Raw genomic sequence first — 12,467 nt, 5'->3', positions numbered from 1 at the left:
TGATTAATGCTTTACATAGGGAAAAAAGGCTCTGGAAATAAACATCAATTCCTTTTTCTTTTTTTTTTTTTAAGATTTTTTATTTATTTGACAGAGATAGAGACAGCCAGCGAGAGAGGGAACACAAACAGGGGGAGTGCGAGAGGAAGAAGCAGGCTCACAGCAGAAGAGCCTGATGTGGGGCTCGATCCCAGAACGCTGGGATCACGCCCTGAGCCGAAGGCAGACGCTTAACCGCTGTGCCACCCAGGCGCCCCTCAATTCCTTTTTCTTAATCTGATATGAGGAAAGAAAAGGCAAAGACAAAACTATCTTAAAAGCAGAACATCTACCCCTCTCTGTGACACAGGTTGGCATCAGGTGCTGGACCTGTCCCCAGAGAGGAAGCCAGACGACTCTGATGATGGAAATGCACAGGAAGGCCTGCACAGATCCTTCTTCAGGGGTCCAAAGAACTTAGATGAAATGTAAAAATGTCTCTATCTCTTCCTGGTGGGTAAGAGAAAACCTAATTCAGTGGCCACAAGGGAACCCAGGAAGCAACTGGTGGAGGAGCCTCCAGAACCCAGTGAGATATCACTCAGCTCAGCAAAAACCAAAGTGGTCAACACATGACAAACTTCAGGTAGTAAAGGAAGGTTTAAATGTACCCTAGAGGCAGTAAAAGGAACAGAAAGAACATTTAGTCTCCAAAGTAGGAAAGGTTTTAGAAGCAAAGAGAACATTTTCAGGATTTAGTAAGGCTTACTAATGACAACACACAGGCTTCTCCAATGACAGAGCATACATAAGAGGCAGGGCTTGCTTTTCTTCTGTCCTCCTTCAATCAAACCAACTAGATTCCCCTCAGCAGCTGGGCTTACTCTGTGGCACAGTCATTTCATACGACTCAGGAAACCACACCACTCACAGACATGGCAGCTACCAGAGTTGACAGAAATTTCTCTACCATCCCCATTATGAGGGCCTCTGATGCTAGTTTTCATATTTTCCCATCCAGAGATGCCTTTTCTGAAGATTTCAAATTGTCTATCTAACCTCAATCTTTGACCCGGTTGAAACACCACGCAAACATGATAAGCATGGTATACCAGATGTCCTTTCTCTAAATGTTTTCTCTCCTGATTTTAAAATGGAGGGTTTGAATTTTCTTTGTAGGGTAAGAAAACAAAAGGTCTCTGAAGACAATACTGTGGCATTGCTGTCTCATGTGTCATGGGGTGGGTGCAATGGACAAAAATAAGCATCTATGTCTCATAGAGCTCTAATTTTCTTAGATGCCTCCCTTATTGGAGGACAGGCTTCTCTCCTCAAGATAATCTCTGTTTCTCTCATTTACTAACATCAGTACCTAGACTTATTTGGTAAAAAGACGGCTTTTCCAACAGAGCTGTCCAGGCTGAAAGGAAGTCTACCAAGGGCTATCATCTTTAGAAAAGGCTCTTAAACACAGAAGGGGCTTAATGTGCATTCATTAAGTACCCTGTAGAAGGCAGAATCATGCCTTTTCCCAAAGACATCCATGTCCTAATCCCTGAAACCTGTGAAAATGTCACCTTACATGGCAAAAGGGACTTTGCATATGTGATTAAATTAAGGATCTTGCAACAGGGAGATTTTTCTATATTTCCTTGGTGGGCTCAAGGTAATCACACCAGTTCTTATAAGTGAAAGAGGAAGGCAGGAAGGTCAGAGTAAAAGAAAATGTAAAGGTACTACAGCACACCGCTGCTTTTGAAGATGGAGGAAGGGCCACAAGCCACAGAATGCCGGTGGCCTTCAGACACACAAAAGGCATATAACACTCAGTGCTCATCACAACACACGCCTCCTTGATACCCATCACCCAGCTATACGCAACTAATGAATTGCTGAATGCTACATCAAAAACTAATGATGTACTCTATGTTGGCTAACTGAACATAATAAAAATTAAAAAAAAAAAGAAATAAGAAACTCAAAAAGGCAAGGAAACAGATACTTCCCTAAAGCCTCCAAAGGGAATGCGGCCCTGTTGACAACTTGATTATCCTTGATTATTACCCAGTAAGACCCATTTCAGACTCTGACATCCAGAACAGTAAGATATTAAATCTGTGTTGTTTTACACCACTAAGTTTGTGATCATTCATTTCAGCACCAGTAACAGGAAGCTACCACATAAGCCTGCTGAGAAAGGACATTTGAGAAGTACCCGAATTATCATTCACCCCTTCCTTTAAAGAGAAGATTGACAGAAAAAGCAACTCCAGGGACTCCTAGTGTGGACTCTTCCACCAGCCTCTCCCAACAAACCCGTGCCAGAATGACCTGCAAGTTGGAGCACACAGAACCCGGACCACCCCCACTTGGGTTAATTAGCATTTCACAAAGCCATATGCAATCAGAACAATCAATTCTAAATTATAGGGCTTTTTGCTCTGCAAATCAGCTTTCTGGCCTCCTTTTTACTCCAGATTATAACAAATCCAAATACCTCAGTAGCACATGAAACAAAGACATTGCCTAATGTGTAATTTGGGAGGGAATTTAATGATACATCTGTCTGTTTTGACAAAGCACAGTCTTGAAGTATCTATTTAAAATAAAATCAGCAGATTGGCAGCGATTAAAAATGAAAGGCTATAAAAAGTTTAGGGAAAAAAGCATTAAAGTCTAATAGCTCTTGGTTTATGTGCCAGCACTATAGTAAATATTTCTAGCACCAAATTTCTCTCCTGAAATTTCGGCATTAGCTACTGCAAAAAATGCTACCATTTAACACATACCAAAAAATCCATCCTTTATAAATATTAGGCAATGAATCCATCTGAGATGCAGTAAGACTGGGTGTGCATAATATTTCAAGATGTTTTATTGGATGTTGCTGAGCATTATCTTTCAAACCAGTAAGGTACGAACAATACGCTATTACTTTGTCGGAAGATTGCCTTGAAATCTTTTTGATACTACACTAATGTTATTTTGCCTGAGCAATTTATTAGGGAATGTTCGAAGTGTGTGACTTTAGGATGCTCTAAATAATCATTTAGAAATATACTAAATAATCTTTTGAGGTCTTTTCTCAAAATCTTTAAAATAGTTTACACCTTAAAGCAATGATGTCTTGACGACCAGGAATGGCTACTACCAAAATGAACTTTCAAGTAATTTAGTCATGAAATCACAGTTAGTACCGGTGCCTGAATGGCACCTGTAAGAACTCCAGGGGTAAAAGCTGCATATGCAACAGCCCCAGACCCAGACCCCTATCCTAAATCACAGACCTCAGTCCTCTCTTGAGATTAATCTTACTTTACCGTCTGGCTTCAGTTAAACTCAGTGTCTCCTTAAGTCCCCTGCTTCCTTTCCCCAACATCACTTATTGAAACTGTTTAGAGATTTGTAAGAATCCAGTCCTTACTTTATATCTTTTATCTGGTACCGACCTGGTAATATAAATTCTCTTACAGGAGTTCCTTATGCTATGATGAAGCCATACCTTCAGTGACTCTCCCAAGAGTCACAATGGGAACTTCAAAATCATATTACAGCTTTATAAAACTTGTTAATTGTGTAAATGGCTACAAATGGTTTATGGCTTAGCATAGGACTGTGCAAATGTAGAACTTTAAAACCTTTATTATTATAACTACTTCCTCAGAATATAGTTGTCCAAAGTTTCTCCAAGAAAAAAATACAGGGAGAAAATAATATGATCCAAAAAATCATGTTTATTCATTTATTCAACATATATTTATTGTATATCTACTATATATTATGTCTTGTGCTAAATGTTGAAAATACAATGAGGGATAAGATGGACATGGTTGTGGCCATTTTCCTCATAGTCTAAAATGACTGCTAGAGCTCCAACCATCAACAAATGCATTCCAGTCATTAAGATGTGGGGAGGGATAAAGTCAAGAGCCTGTCTTCCCTCTTTAAGGGAAGAACCGTCTACATCATCACTTAAATCTCATTATAAAAACTAGTCTCATATTTACACCGAGCTGCAAGTTTGCTGAGGAAAATAGATTCTTAGCTGCATGGTCTGTGCCCAGCTCAAAATTAATGCCCTTAAAAAAATACATTAGTGCCCTTATTTCTAAGGAAGGAAGAGAAATGGATCTTGGAAGTTAACTAGCATACTCTGACATAGTATCTTTATTCCTTTTTATATTTATTTTATATTAAATAGCATATAGCCTGACTTCAAGCATTGGAAAGTCTCCAGTTAGTTTAAATAGTAATCAAGTATGACAACATATGACACAGCTTTGCAATATATAAAGTGCCACATAAATGTAAAATATTATCATTCAAGTAAAAATCCACTAGCTGTTAATTCAGGAAATTGGCACTTGCAACACTCATGGTCTGAAAGATGTTTTATTTTTTTTTATTTTTATTTTTTAAAGATTTTATTTATTTATTTGACAGAGATAGAGACAGCCAGCGAGAGAGGGAAACACAAGCAGGGGGAGTGGGAGAGGAAGAAGCAGGCTCATAGTGGAGGAGCCTGATGTGGCTCGATCCCAGAACGCCGGGATCACGCCCTGAGCCGAAGGCAGATGCTTAACCGCTGTGCCACCCAGGTGCCCCTGAAAGATGTTTTAGGACAGAAACAAGATCAATCCCATAATATATTGACTTATTTTCTGTTAACAGTTATTTCAACTTCATTTTGTTGCTAATTTTTACAGTTATTTCTATTAACAGATTGTTTTTCTTTTAAAAATATTTAAGTAACATTCTCGTATAAAACATTTGTCCTTGGGTTTCTTTCTAGAATGCACTGCATATCCTCCTTATTTATCAAAATGATTCAGAAACAAATTCACTCATTCAACACATATCTATTGAGTACCTTCTGTGTAGCAGGCACAGTTGTAGGTCCCAGATCATAGAGCATACAATATTTTTAAAAAACACTTTCAGAGAGTTTATATTCTAGTGGAAGAAGAGAGAAAACAAAGAACAAAGAAAGCCTTTTTAGCTGCAATTTCTGTGAATGATGCAAACAGAAATAAGCAAACACCAGTTAATGTCCCTTTACTTCTGTAATGATAAAACAAGCATAACCTGATTGTTAAATACAGAGGGGGGAGGGGCAACACTTGCGAAGCTGAATGGACCGGTTGAACAGGTGACTTCATGGTAAGATCAGGAAAAACAATAGAGGAAAAGGAAAAAGTTGGTAAATGTTCATGAGAGAATATTTCATTATCAAATGAAATGAAATGTTCATGAGAGAACCTGCCCCACCCCAACCAATGGTGATAGTGCAGAGTGTTTTGCTGATGGAGTGTGACTTGGTTCGCCAACTCCAGAGCTTCCCTGGGAGAAATCTGAAACTGGCCCCGCACACGCACATGGAGGACAAGGACAGATGAAGAGGCAGCCACTCCAGATGGGCAGGTGGCGGGTTTCATAAGCAAGGGAACTGACATACAAGTCTTGTCTCGAGAAGCCGCAAGATGCGGAGATCTCCACGCCCGCCTTCCAGAAAACAGTTCACGTAGAGGCCTTACATGGATTATGTCAAGAGTACCGCTCAAGCAGGTTCACCTCCGCATTGCTCGCTCACGGCTGCGTCCTCGAACATCCGTGGCCCCGGCGCGGGAACGGCGGGCAGAACGCACACAATGTACAGAACGCACAACGTGCAGAACGCGCAGAAAGAGCATTCCAAGGAGCGGGAGGGAGGAGGAGCCTCTGATAGCCGTGGTCCAGCTCCCGCCTCAATGGTCAGCCGGCGGTCACGGCTATTCCATGACCTCTTCCCAACAGCTGAGAAAGGCTGGAAACCCCGTAGCTTCTTTTGCCCTGTATACCTTACCAGACCGAAACGCTCAGGGGCCAAGGGGGCAGAGGAGGGGCCAAGCCCAGCGCGGGAGGAGGAGGCACCTGGGAGGCAGAGCTGAGCGGGAATTCCCAGTCAAGGCCAGTAGACACCCATTCGTGCGTGGTGCTGCTGGGGCCACAGGTAAGCAAGAGACACAGTCCCTGCCCTCCTGTGGTGTCTAGTTGAGGGAGGGTTTCAGACACCCTAGGAACAAAAATAAATACATATCCGTAAATCCTACATAGTACCCTGAAGGCAAAGCGAAAAGGCGATGAGAAACGGTGACGTGGTCTTGTGTTAAACTGGGCGTGTAAGGGGAGGGAGTGGTCAGTGGAAACTAAGAAAGAGGCGTCTGCGCACAGACAAAAAAGGATGAGCAGACATCAGCTGGAGGGTAGAGTGGGCTACTTCTGGGAAAGCATTAAATACTGGTGGTTGCTGGTGAGAAGAGATTTTGGAGACTGAAGTCATTCAAAAATTCCCAGTGTGTGTGTGCAGATGACTCATTTGAATGTTGAGATATAACGTAGAACATTTTCCATGAGTTAAATTTGATATATCCCTCGCACTGGTGTGCTGGAGCTAACTCGTACAGGCTCACTAGATCCCACTGTAAGCATCCCTTCCTAAATTTTGACATCCCTGATGACCAACTTGAAATTGGTCTTGGTGAGAGTCTTTACATCATGGGAACTGACAAAGGCTACACCTGAGGGCATTTTTTTTCCTTCCATGTACCAATATTTACATTTTTGCTTCCAACATTACATTTTTCCTCCCATTTACCAACATTTACAAACATTTACCAACACATCACTGCTCTTCTAGGATGGCGAGGCAAGAAACACCTGGAGAAAAGCAATAAAAAACAGTAATTTAATTAAACCATTTTAAGTAAAATTTGATACAATATTTTGCTATTTCACTAATAGTTTATCATCTTCATAGAAAAGATATCAAGGTTCTTTGGGGAACAAAATATAATCATCATACATTTACATTTGCTACATCTGTAGCAATTTGCTTAATAACAATGGTTCTTGAATTTACCTAAATCTGATAACACCACTTCTAAAGAGAAAGTTGGTAATTTTTTGAAAACTCCAACACACTTTATTGACTCAAATTACTCTTTATTTATTCAACTTTAATCATTTAAAACCCATTGTCTGATTACTAATTATTGTGCCAGGCTCAGCATGGGAAATACCAAAGGAGAATAACAATCTTCTAGGGCTCAGTGAGTTTTCAGTGTCGTTGGAATGGGGAGGCTTTAAAATAAGAAATATTTAAATATTGAAAGGTTACCAATATTAATGAATGGTTCAAATATTATGTGATGTAAGATAGAGAGGGGTAAGCATAGGCAGAAATAATGAGGGAGAGAAGAAGTCACAGAGAGCTTAGCTGGGCCTAGGCTATCAGAGAAACGTGGAATGGGGTTTTATCGTCACAGAACAATCTAACGTGTTGCTGCTGGGAATATAAATCGGTGCAGCCGATCTGGAAGAGAGTACGGAAGTTTCTTACATAACTAAATATGGGTTTACCATAAAATCCAACAATTGCATTCTTGGGCATTTATCCCAGAGGAATGAAAACTTATGTTCCCCCCAAAACCTGTACACAGATGTTCATAATGGCTTTACTCAGAATAACCCAAAATTGGGAAGCGGGAGGGGCGGGAGTTCCAGTTTCTTTGACCATTTGGATTTGAATGGAATGAATGACTAAGCAAACTATGGTACATTTATACCATGAAATACAATGTGGAGAGATCTTGGGGGGATTATTCTGAGTTAAAAAGCCAGTCTCAAGAGGTGACATACCTTATGATTCCACTTATATAGCATTCTTAAAATGACCTAAGTAGAGGGATGGAGAAGAGATTAGTGGTTATTAGGGGTTAGGAAGTGCAGAGGGAGGGAGGGTGGCTATGGTGCAAAAGGATAATACAAGGGATCCTTATAATGGAATTATTTTGTATCTTGACTGTGATGTTGGTCATATGAATCTACACGTGATAAAACTGCATAGATCTAAGTGCATGCACACACACACACGTGCGTGCACAAAAGTGAGTGCATTTAGAACTGGAATCTGAATCAGGCCCGCGGATTCTATCAGTGTCAGTGTCTTGTTTGTGACATTACTACAGTTTTTTCAAGATTCTACTGTGAGGAGAAACGAGGTGAAGGGTACACAGAAAACGCTCGGTATTGTTTCTTCCAACTGCATGTGAATCTATAATTATCTCACAACAAAATGTTATTAAAAATTATAATAATGAGTAGAAAAGAGAACATAATCTCCATAATACCAATTCACTGTTTTAACAATAATGACCATTTCTTTTATTCTCGTGGGTAGTGGCTGGATTAACACAAAGAATAGGATGGGGTTTATTAGACTATCTCAAATAATAATGTATGATTTTAACAAGGCAAAAATTCCAGTCTTATTTATTGTCTGTAAATATGAGCTGGAAGGAGAAAATAGTACTGAGCTGCGTTGGTGTTTCCTCTCCTATTCATGCTTCTCCACTGCTCAAGAGTGACGTCTCGTTCCACCTCTTTCCTCCGTGGCTCTCCGGAGAGGGCTAATGTGAAGAGTCAGAGCTACGACCGCAGATTACCGGTTAGGCAATCTGGGCAGAATGCTATATGAACAGACTGCTTCCTTCCCTACCTTCTCTTAATTTTTTTTTAAGATTTTATTTATTTATTTATTTGAGAGAGAGAGCACAGGCAGGGGGAAGAACAGGCAGAGGAAGAAGCAGACTCCCCACTGAGCAAGGTGGGAGGGGGGCTCCATCCCAGGACCCTGAGATCATGACCTGAGCCAAAATCAGATGCTTAACCGACTGAACCACTCAGGCGCCCCCCTTCTCTTAATTTTTTGAGATAGGAGACAATCAGTAACTTTGTAGCAGAGTGGATCCCAGAGTCTTGGCCTGCTCTTGTGTTAGAATGTAAAACTTTAGGGTCAGAATGGCAATGAAGCCTATTTTTCATTTGATAAGGCAAACAAACAAAAACAAAAAACCCCAGGCAGTAATCTGTTTAGCTGAAGATCATAATTGGAGGGTTTGGATCTTCATGTACAATAGCCCCCAACACACACACTCAAGAGACATGCTTTAAGTTCTTATAAATGAATATTGAAAATTACGTAGAACTTACTGATGAAACCAAGCCATAAATTTGACATTTGAATCTGCTTTCTCTTGAGTAGCCCCAGGTAAGGTCCAAAAGCCACAATTTAATCTTAGACCCAGAGTGAAAGGTTTATGACCATGTTACTCAAACAAACACATGTTGCTGTGAAATACCACCATGGCCAGACCATCTGTTTATCTGGGCGATTTCATTTAGTACACAGAGCTGACGGATAAATCAGCTGCACCACAGGGCCTGCAGAACAGGCCAAAGTCTGCAATTCAGTTTCTGCTCATCACTGGTCAAGCGAGAAGCCCTAATTAGAGGAGAGTGGCAAATGGCTGATTTCAAACTGCAGGCTCTGGTCTCTATTTCTGCAAGCTATCTTTCTAGAAGGTCCTTCGAGTTAGATCAGATGTACGTACAACTGTATGTACATCTCTGATGCTTGTATGACTCCACCAGGTAGTGTCTTGAAAACGCTAATGGCATGTTTAGCCTTTTCGGCTACTCCACAGGACACTGCTCTCAAAGCAAAGGTGTTTTAAGACATAAGGTCAAAATAGAGTCATTACTGTTAACTGGCCATTGTTCTGTTGTTCAAGAAAGATCTTATGTGGAAAATTTAATAAATATATATATTTTTAAAACTAAACATCTGGAGAGCACAACAAATTCAGATATCAGATTATTTGCCTGTACTTCGTGTAGAATAGGGGAATAAATACAAATGTGAGATCAGACGGACACTTGTTCAAATAGCTACTCTCTTTCTTGACCCACTGTAATTTGGGCAAGTTACTACACCCCTCTGAACCTCACTCTCTCAATCTATTCCCTCATCTGTAAACAGGAGAACTACCCCTCTAAGTTCTGTGAGAGTTGATGCAACAATGAGCACAGGATAAATGCTCGCTCAAATCTTTCACTAGGTACAACAGATCTCTTTGGGTTGCAGTGAGAATTGGTCCAAGAGTTGGCATATTGTAGGTGCTCAATAAATGCTTGCTTGAGTCCTTTATTGGGATTTTCTCAGGTAATAGCAGAACTGCTGAACAGGAACTACTGTTATTTGAAGGAAGTGTGTGTAGTGGTTCAGAGGGCAGATCCCGAGGCTAGACTGTCACGCTATGAACACCAGGCTCTAGCACTTTCTACGTAAGTAACTTGGGACATGTTATTTCATCTTTTTCGGCAGGATTCTCAACTGTGAAGTGTGGATAATAATAGCACCCTTACCTCAAAAGGCTTTAATGAGTTAATATAAAGCACTCAGAGCAACACGTGGCCTGCAGCAGGTGCTGAATAAGGGCTTGCTCTCAGGATTACTATTACCATGTGTTGTTTGGGAACTTACACTTCATGGCTCATATCTATTATTTGCAATGACTGTTTTTTTTTAATCAGTCATTTAATAGATTTATTTCTTTTCCCATTGCTTTATATTAAAAATACCTGAGTAAATCTGGCTCTCTTTTGTCCTGCCTCATCAAGTCTTCCTGGGTGAAATTAGGCTTCAAATGAGGGAATCGATGACCTTTATGAGTCTCTCAGGAGGGGAAGCTGGCTCTAAGGTTCTTTTGAATATCTGAAAAAAAGGGGGATTTTTCTGGTAAATCTACCCTCAGGCTTGGCATTCTCTAGGGTTCCTTCCTGCATTAAAATTCTGTGAGGAAATCCTTTTCCACTCTTGGAGACGATTAGGAAGAAAGAAACAAGTTTATCTCAATCTCCATGGGAAAATGAATAATAAAAATGGAACTAAGACACCCTTATTCCTTCTCTTCTTCAATGATGAGTCCCGTCATGTATTTCAAGGCCATTCTAGCCTGATAACTTTTACAAAGCTTCCTTTTTGCTTTCCGTTTTTAGGAAACAGCACATTAAATGATATTAAATAAAAATGTCTACAACCCAGAGCAGTAGCAGTGGTCTCTTTTGCAGAGAGAAAGATACACTGTTGGACGTGTATTTTGAGTGAACTGGCGTTGGGGTAATGGATTTGCTCTCCCTGAACACTCTTACGCTCTGCCTGTCTTTGACCAAGGTAATATGTCTTGGAGATGGCTGCTGCCTCAGGCGGGGCACGTGGGGTTTCTCTATAGCCACGGCACAAAGCATAGCCGGCGGTCCACACCATCAAGTTCCTGACATGCTGGGGACAGTTCTGTGCTTTACTGACCAGCCAGACTCAAAGGCAGCATAAGCCACAAAGGCAGGGGGCAGGGGCTCATCTCATTTATCTCAGGGATCCTCCAAAGTAAGGGGACTGAGAAAGGAAACCACCTTTAAAAGACATCCTGAGAATGTTCTCTTTCTTCCCTAAGAAAAATTTCTGTGCTCTCATCCTATTTCCTAGCCTGAGTCACAGCACATTTATGAGGTACTTGAACCCTCATGGAATTCGTGGAAGCACAGTTTATAGAAAGAGTTCTCAGTGATAAAGCTTCTACAAAGTGGGTGCCTGCCCACCAGGTGTGGCTCTCGAGACTGCGAGAAGCCCCCTGAAGTTTCCTGCTTTCCCAGCTAGGCCCCCATCAGAATGGATTGCTCAGCTATGCACTGCGAAGATTGCAATTTGAGATCAATTGTTTCTGGCTTTAGTTGACCTTTGAAAAACCGAAGGCTACCATTGAAACAGGAAGAGACAGATCTTTTTCTGATATATGGACTGCTTCCAAAGCTTAGCAGTCAGTGAAAATACTCAAGTTCCTTTAGGAATAAGCTCGGAGGCGGCTAACTACAGCTAGCCTGTTAGTTGGTAGGTGACCAAGTAATTCTGCACCAAGTGCTCCCAGGAGCGGCCCCATGAGAGAGAAGCCGGGCTGCCCATTGAGGTTGGAGTAACCTGACCTGGGAGGGGAGAGGGTCCCCGCGGCAGACCCCGTTGATGCTCCAGCCAGACACACAGGGACCACAAGAACCAGCTATGTTGGGACGGTTCGATTTCATGCATTTTCCTCAAAAGAAGCATTTGGCTAAATATAACTAAATATGATCTAATTTTTATATTGAGAAGACTTTCCCAAGACAGGAGAAAGTGTCCTGTCCCACATGTTCTGGTTTGAGGTTAGGAAAATATAGCCTTCGTAGTAAGGAATGCGTCGGTCAGAGCTGGGAACCCTTGGGTCCCGCCAAGGGAGGAGAAGCCACGCTCCGCTCCACCTGCCCAGAACCTGAGCAGAAAAAGGCCACGAGTTCAAGAAGTCCCCCAGCGAAGCCTCGCCACTGGAGAACTGGAGCAGGCCCGCGGAGCCGCGAGCAGGGCCTTCCTGAAGGCGGTTCACCCGCAGCGCTCTGCCTCGGAAACCGAAACCGCACGCGGCCCACCCAGGCCGGCGGCTGAGGTTTGCGGCCTCGGCTCCTCCGCCCTTCTCGTCCTCTGCAAACGAAAGGCTTGAGGGCAGTAGCTCTAGGAGTCACTCAAAGAAAGTTCGTTTCAGGGACAATTTTTTTCTTTTATTATTGATTTTTTAATACTC

General features: G+C 41.7%; 1 protein-coding gene across 1 annotated transcript in view; it reads right to left on the bottom strand.

Annotated features, from left to right (window-relative positions):
• Window positions 1–6,636: 6,636 nt before the first annotated feature.
• Window positions 6,637–12,467, bottom strand: part of NECTIN3 (nectin cell adhesion molecule 3) — a 135,371-nt gene continuing 129,540 nt past the window's right edge. The window contains exon 9 of the mRNA XM_034658089.1: window positions 6,637–6,675. Within this exon, the coding sequence (XP_034513980.1) occupies window positions 6,652–6,675 (24 nt within the window). The 3' untranslated portion in view covers window positions 6,637–6,651. The remainder of the gene's footprint in view (window positions 6,676–12,467) is intronic.

This window comes from Ailuropoda melanoleuca, chromosome 1 (genome assembly GCF_002007445.2).
Source record: "Ailuropoda melanoleuca isolate Jingjing chromosome 1, ASM200744v2, whole genome shotgun sequence".
NCBI classification, from domain to species: Eukaryota; Metazoa; Chordata; class Mammalia; order Carnivora; family Ursidae; genus Ailuropoda; species Ailuropoda melanoleuca.
The sequence above is the reverse complement of the archived record's forward strand: the minus strand, read 5'-3'. Positions and strand labels throughout refer to the sequence as shown.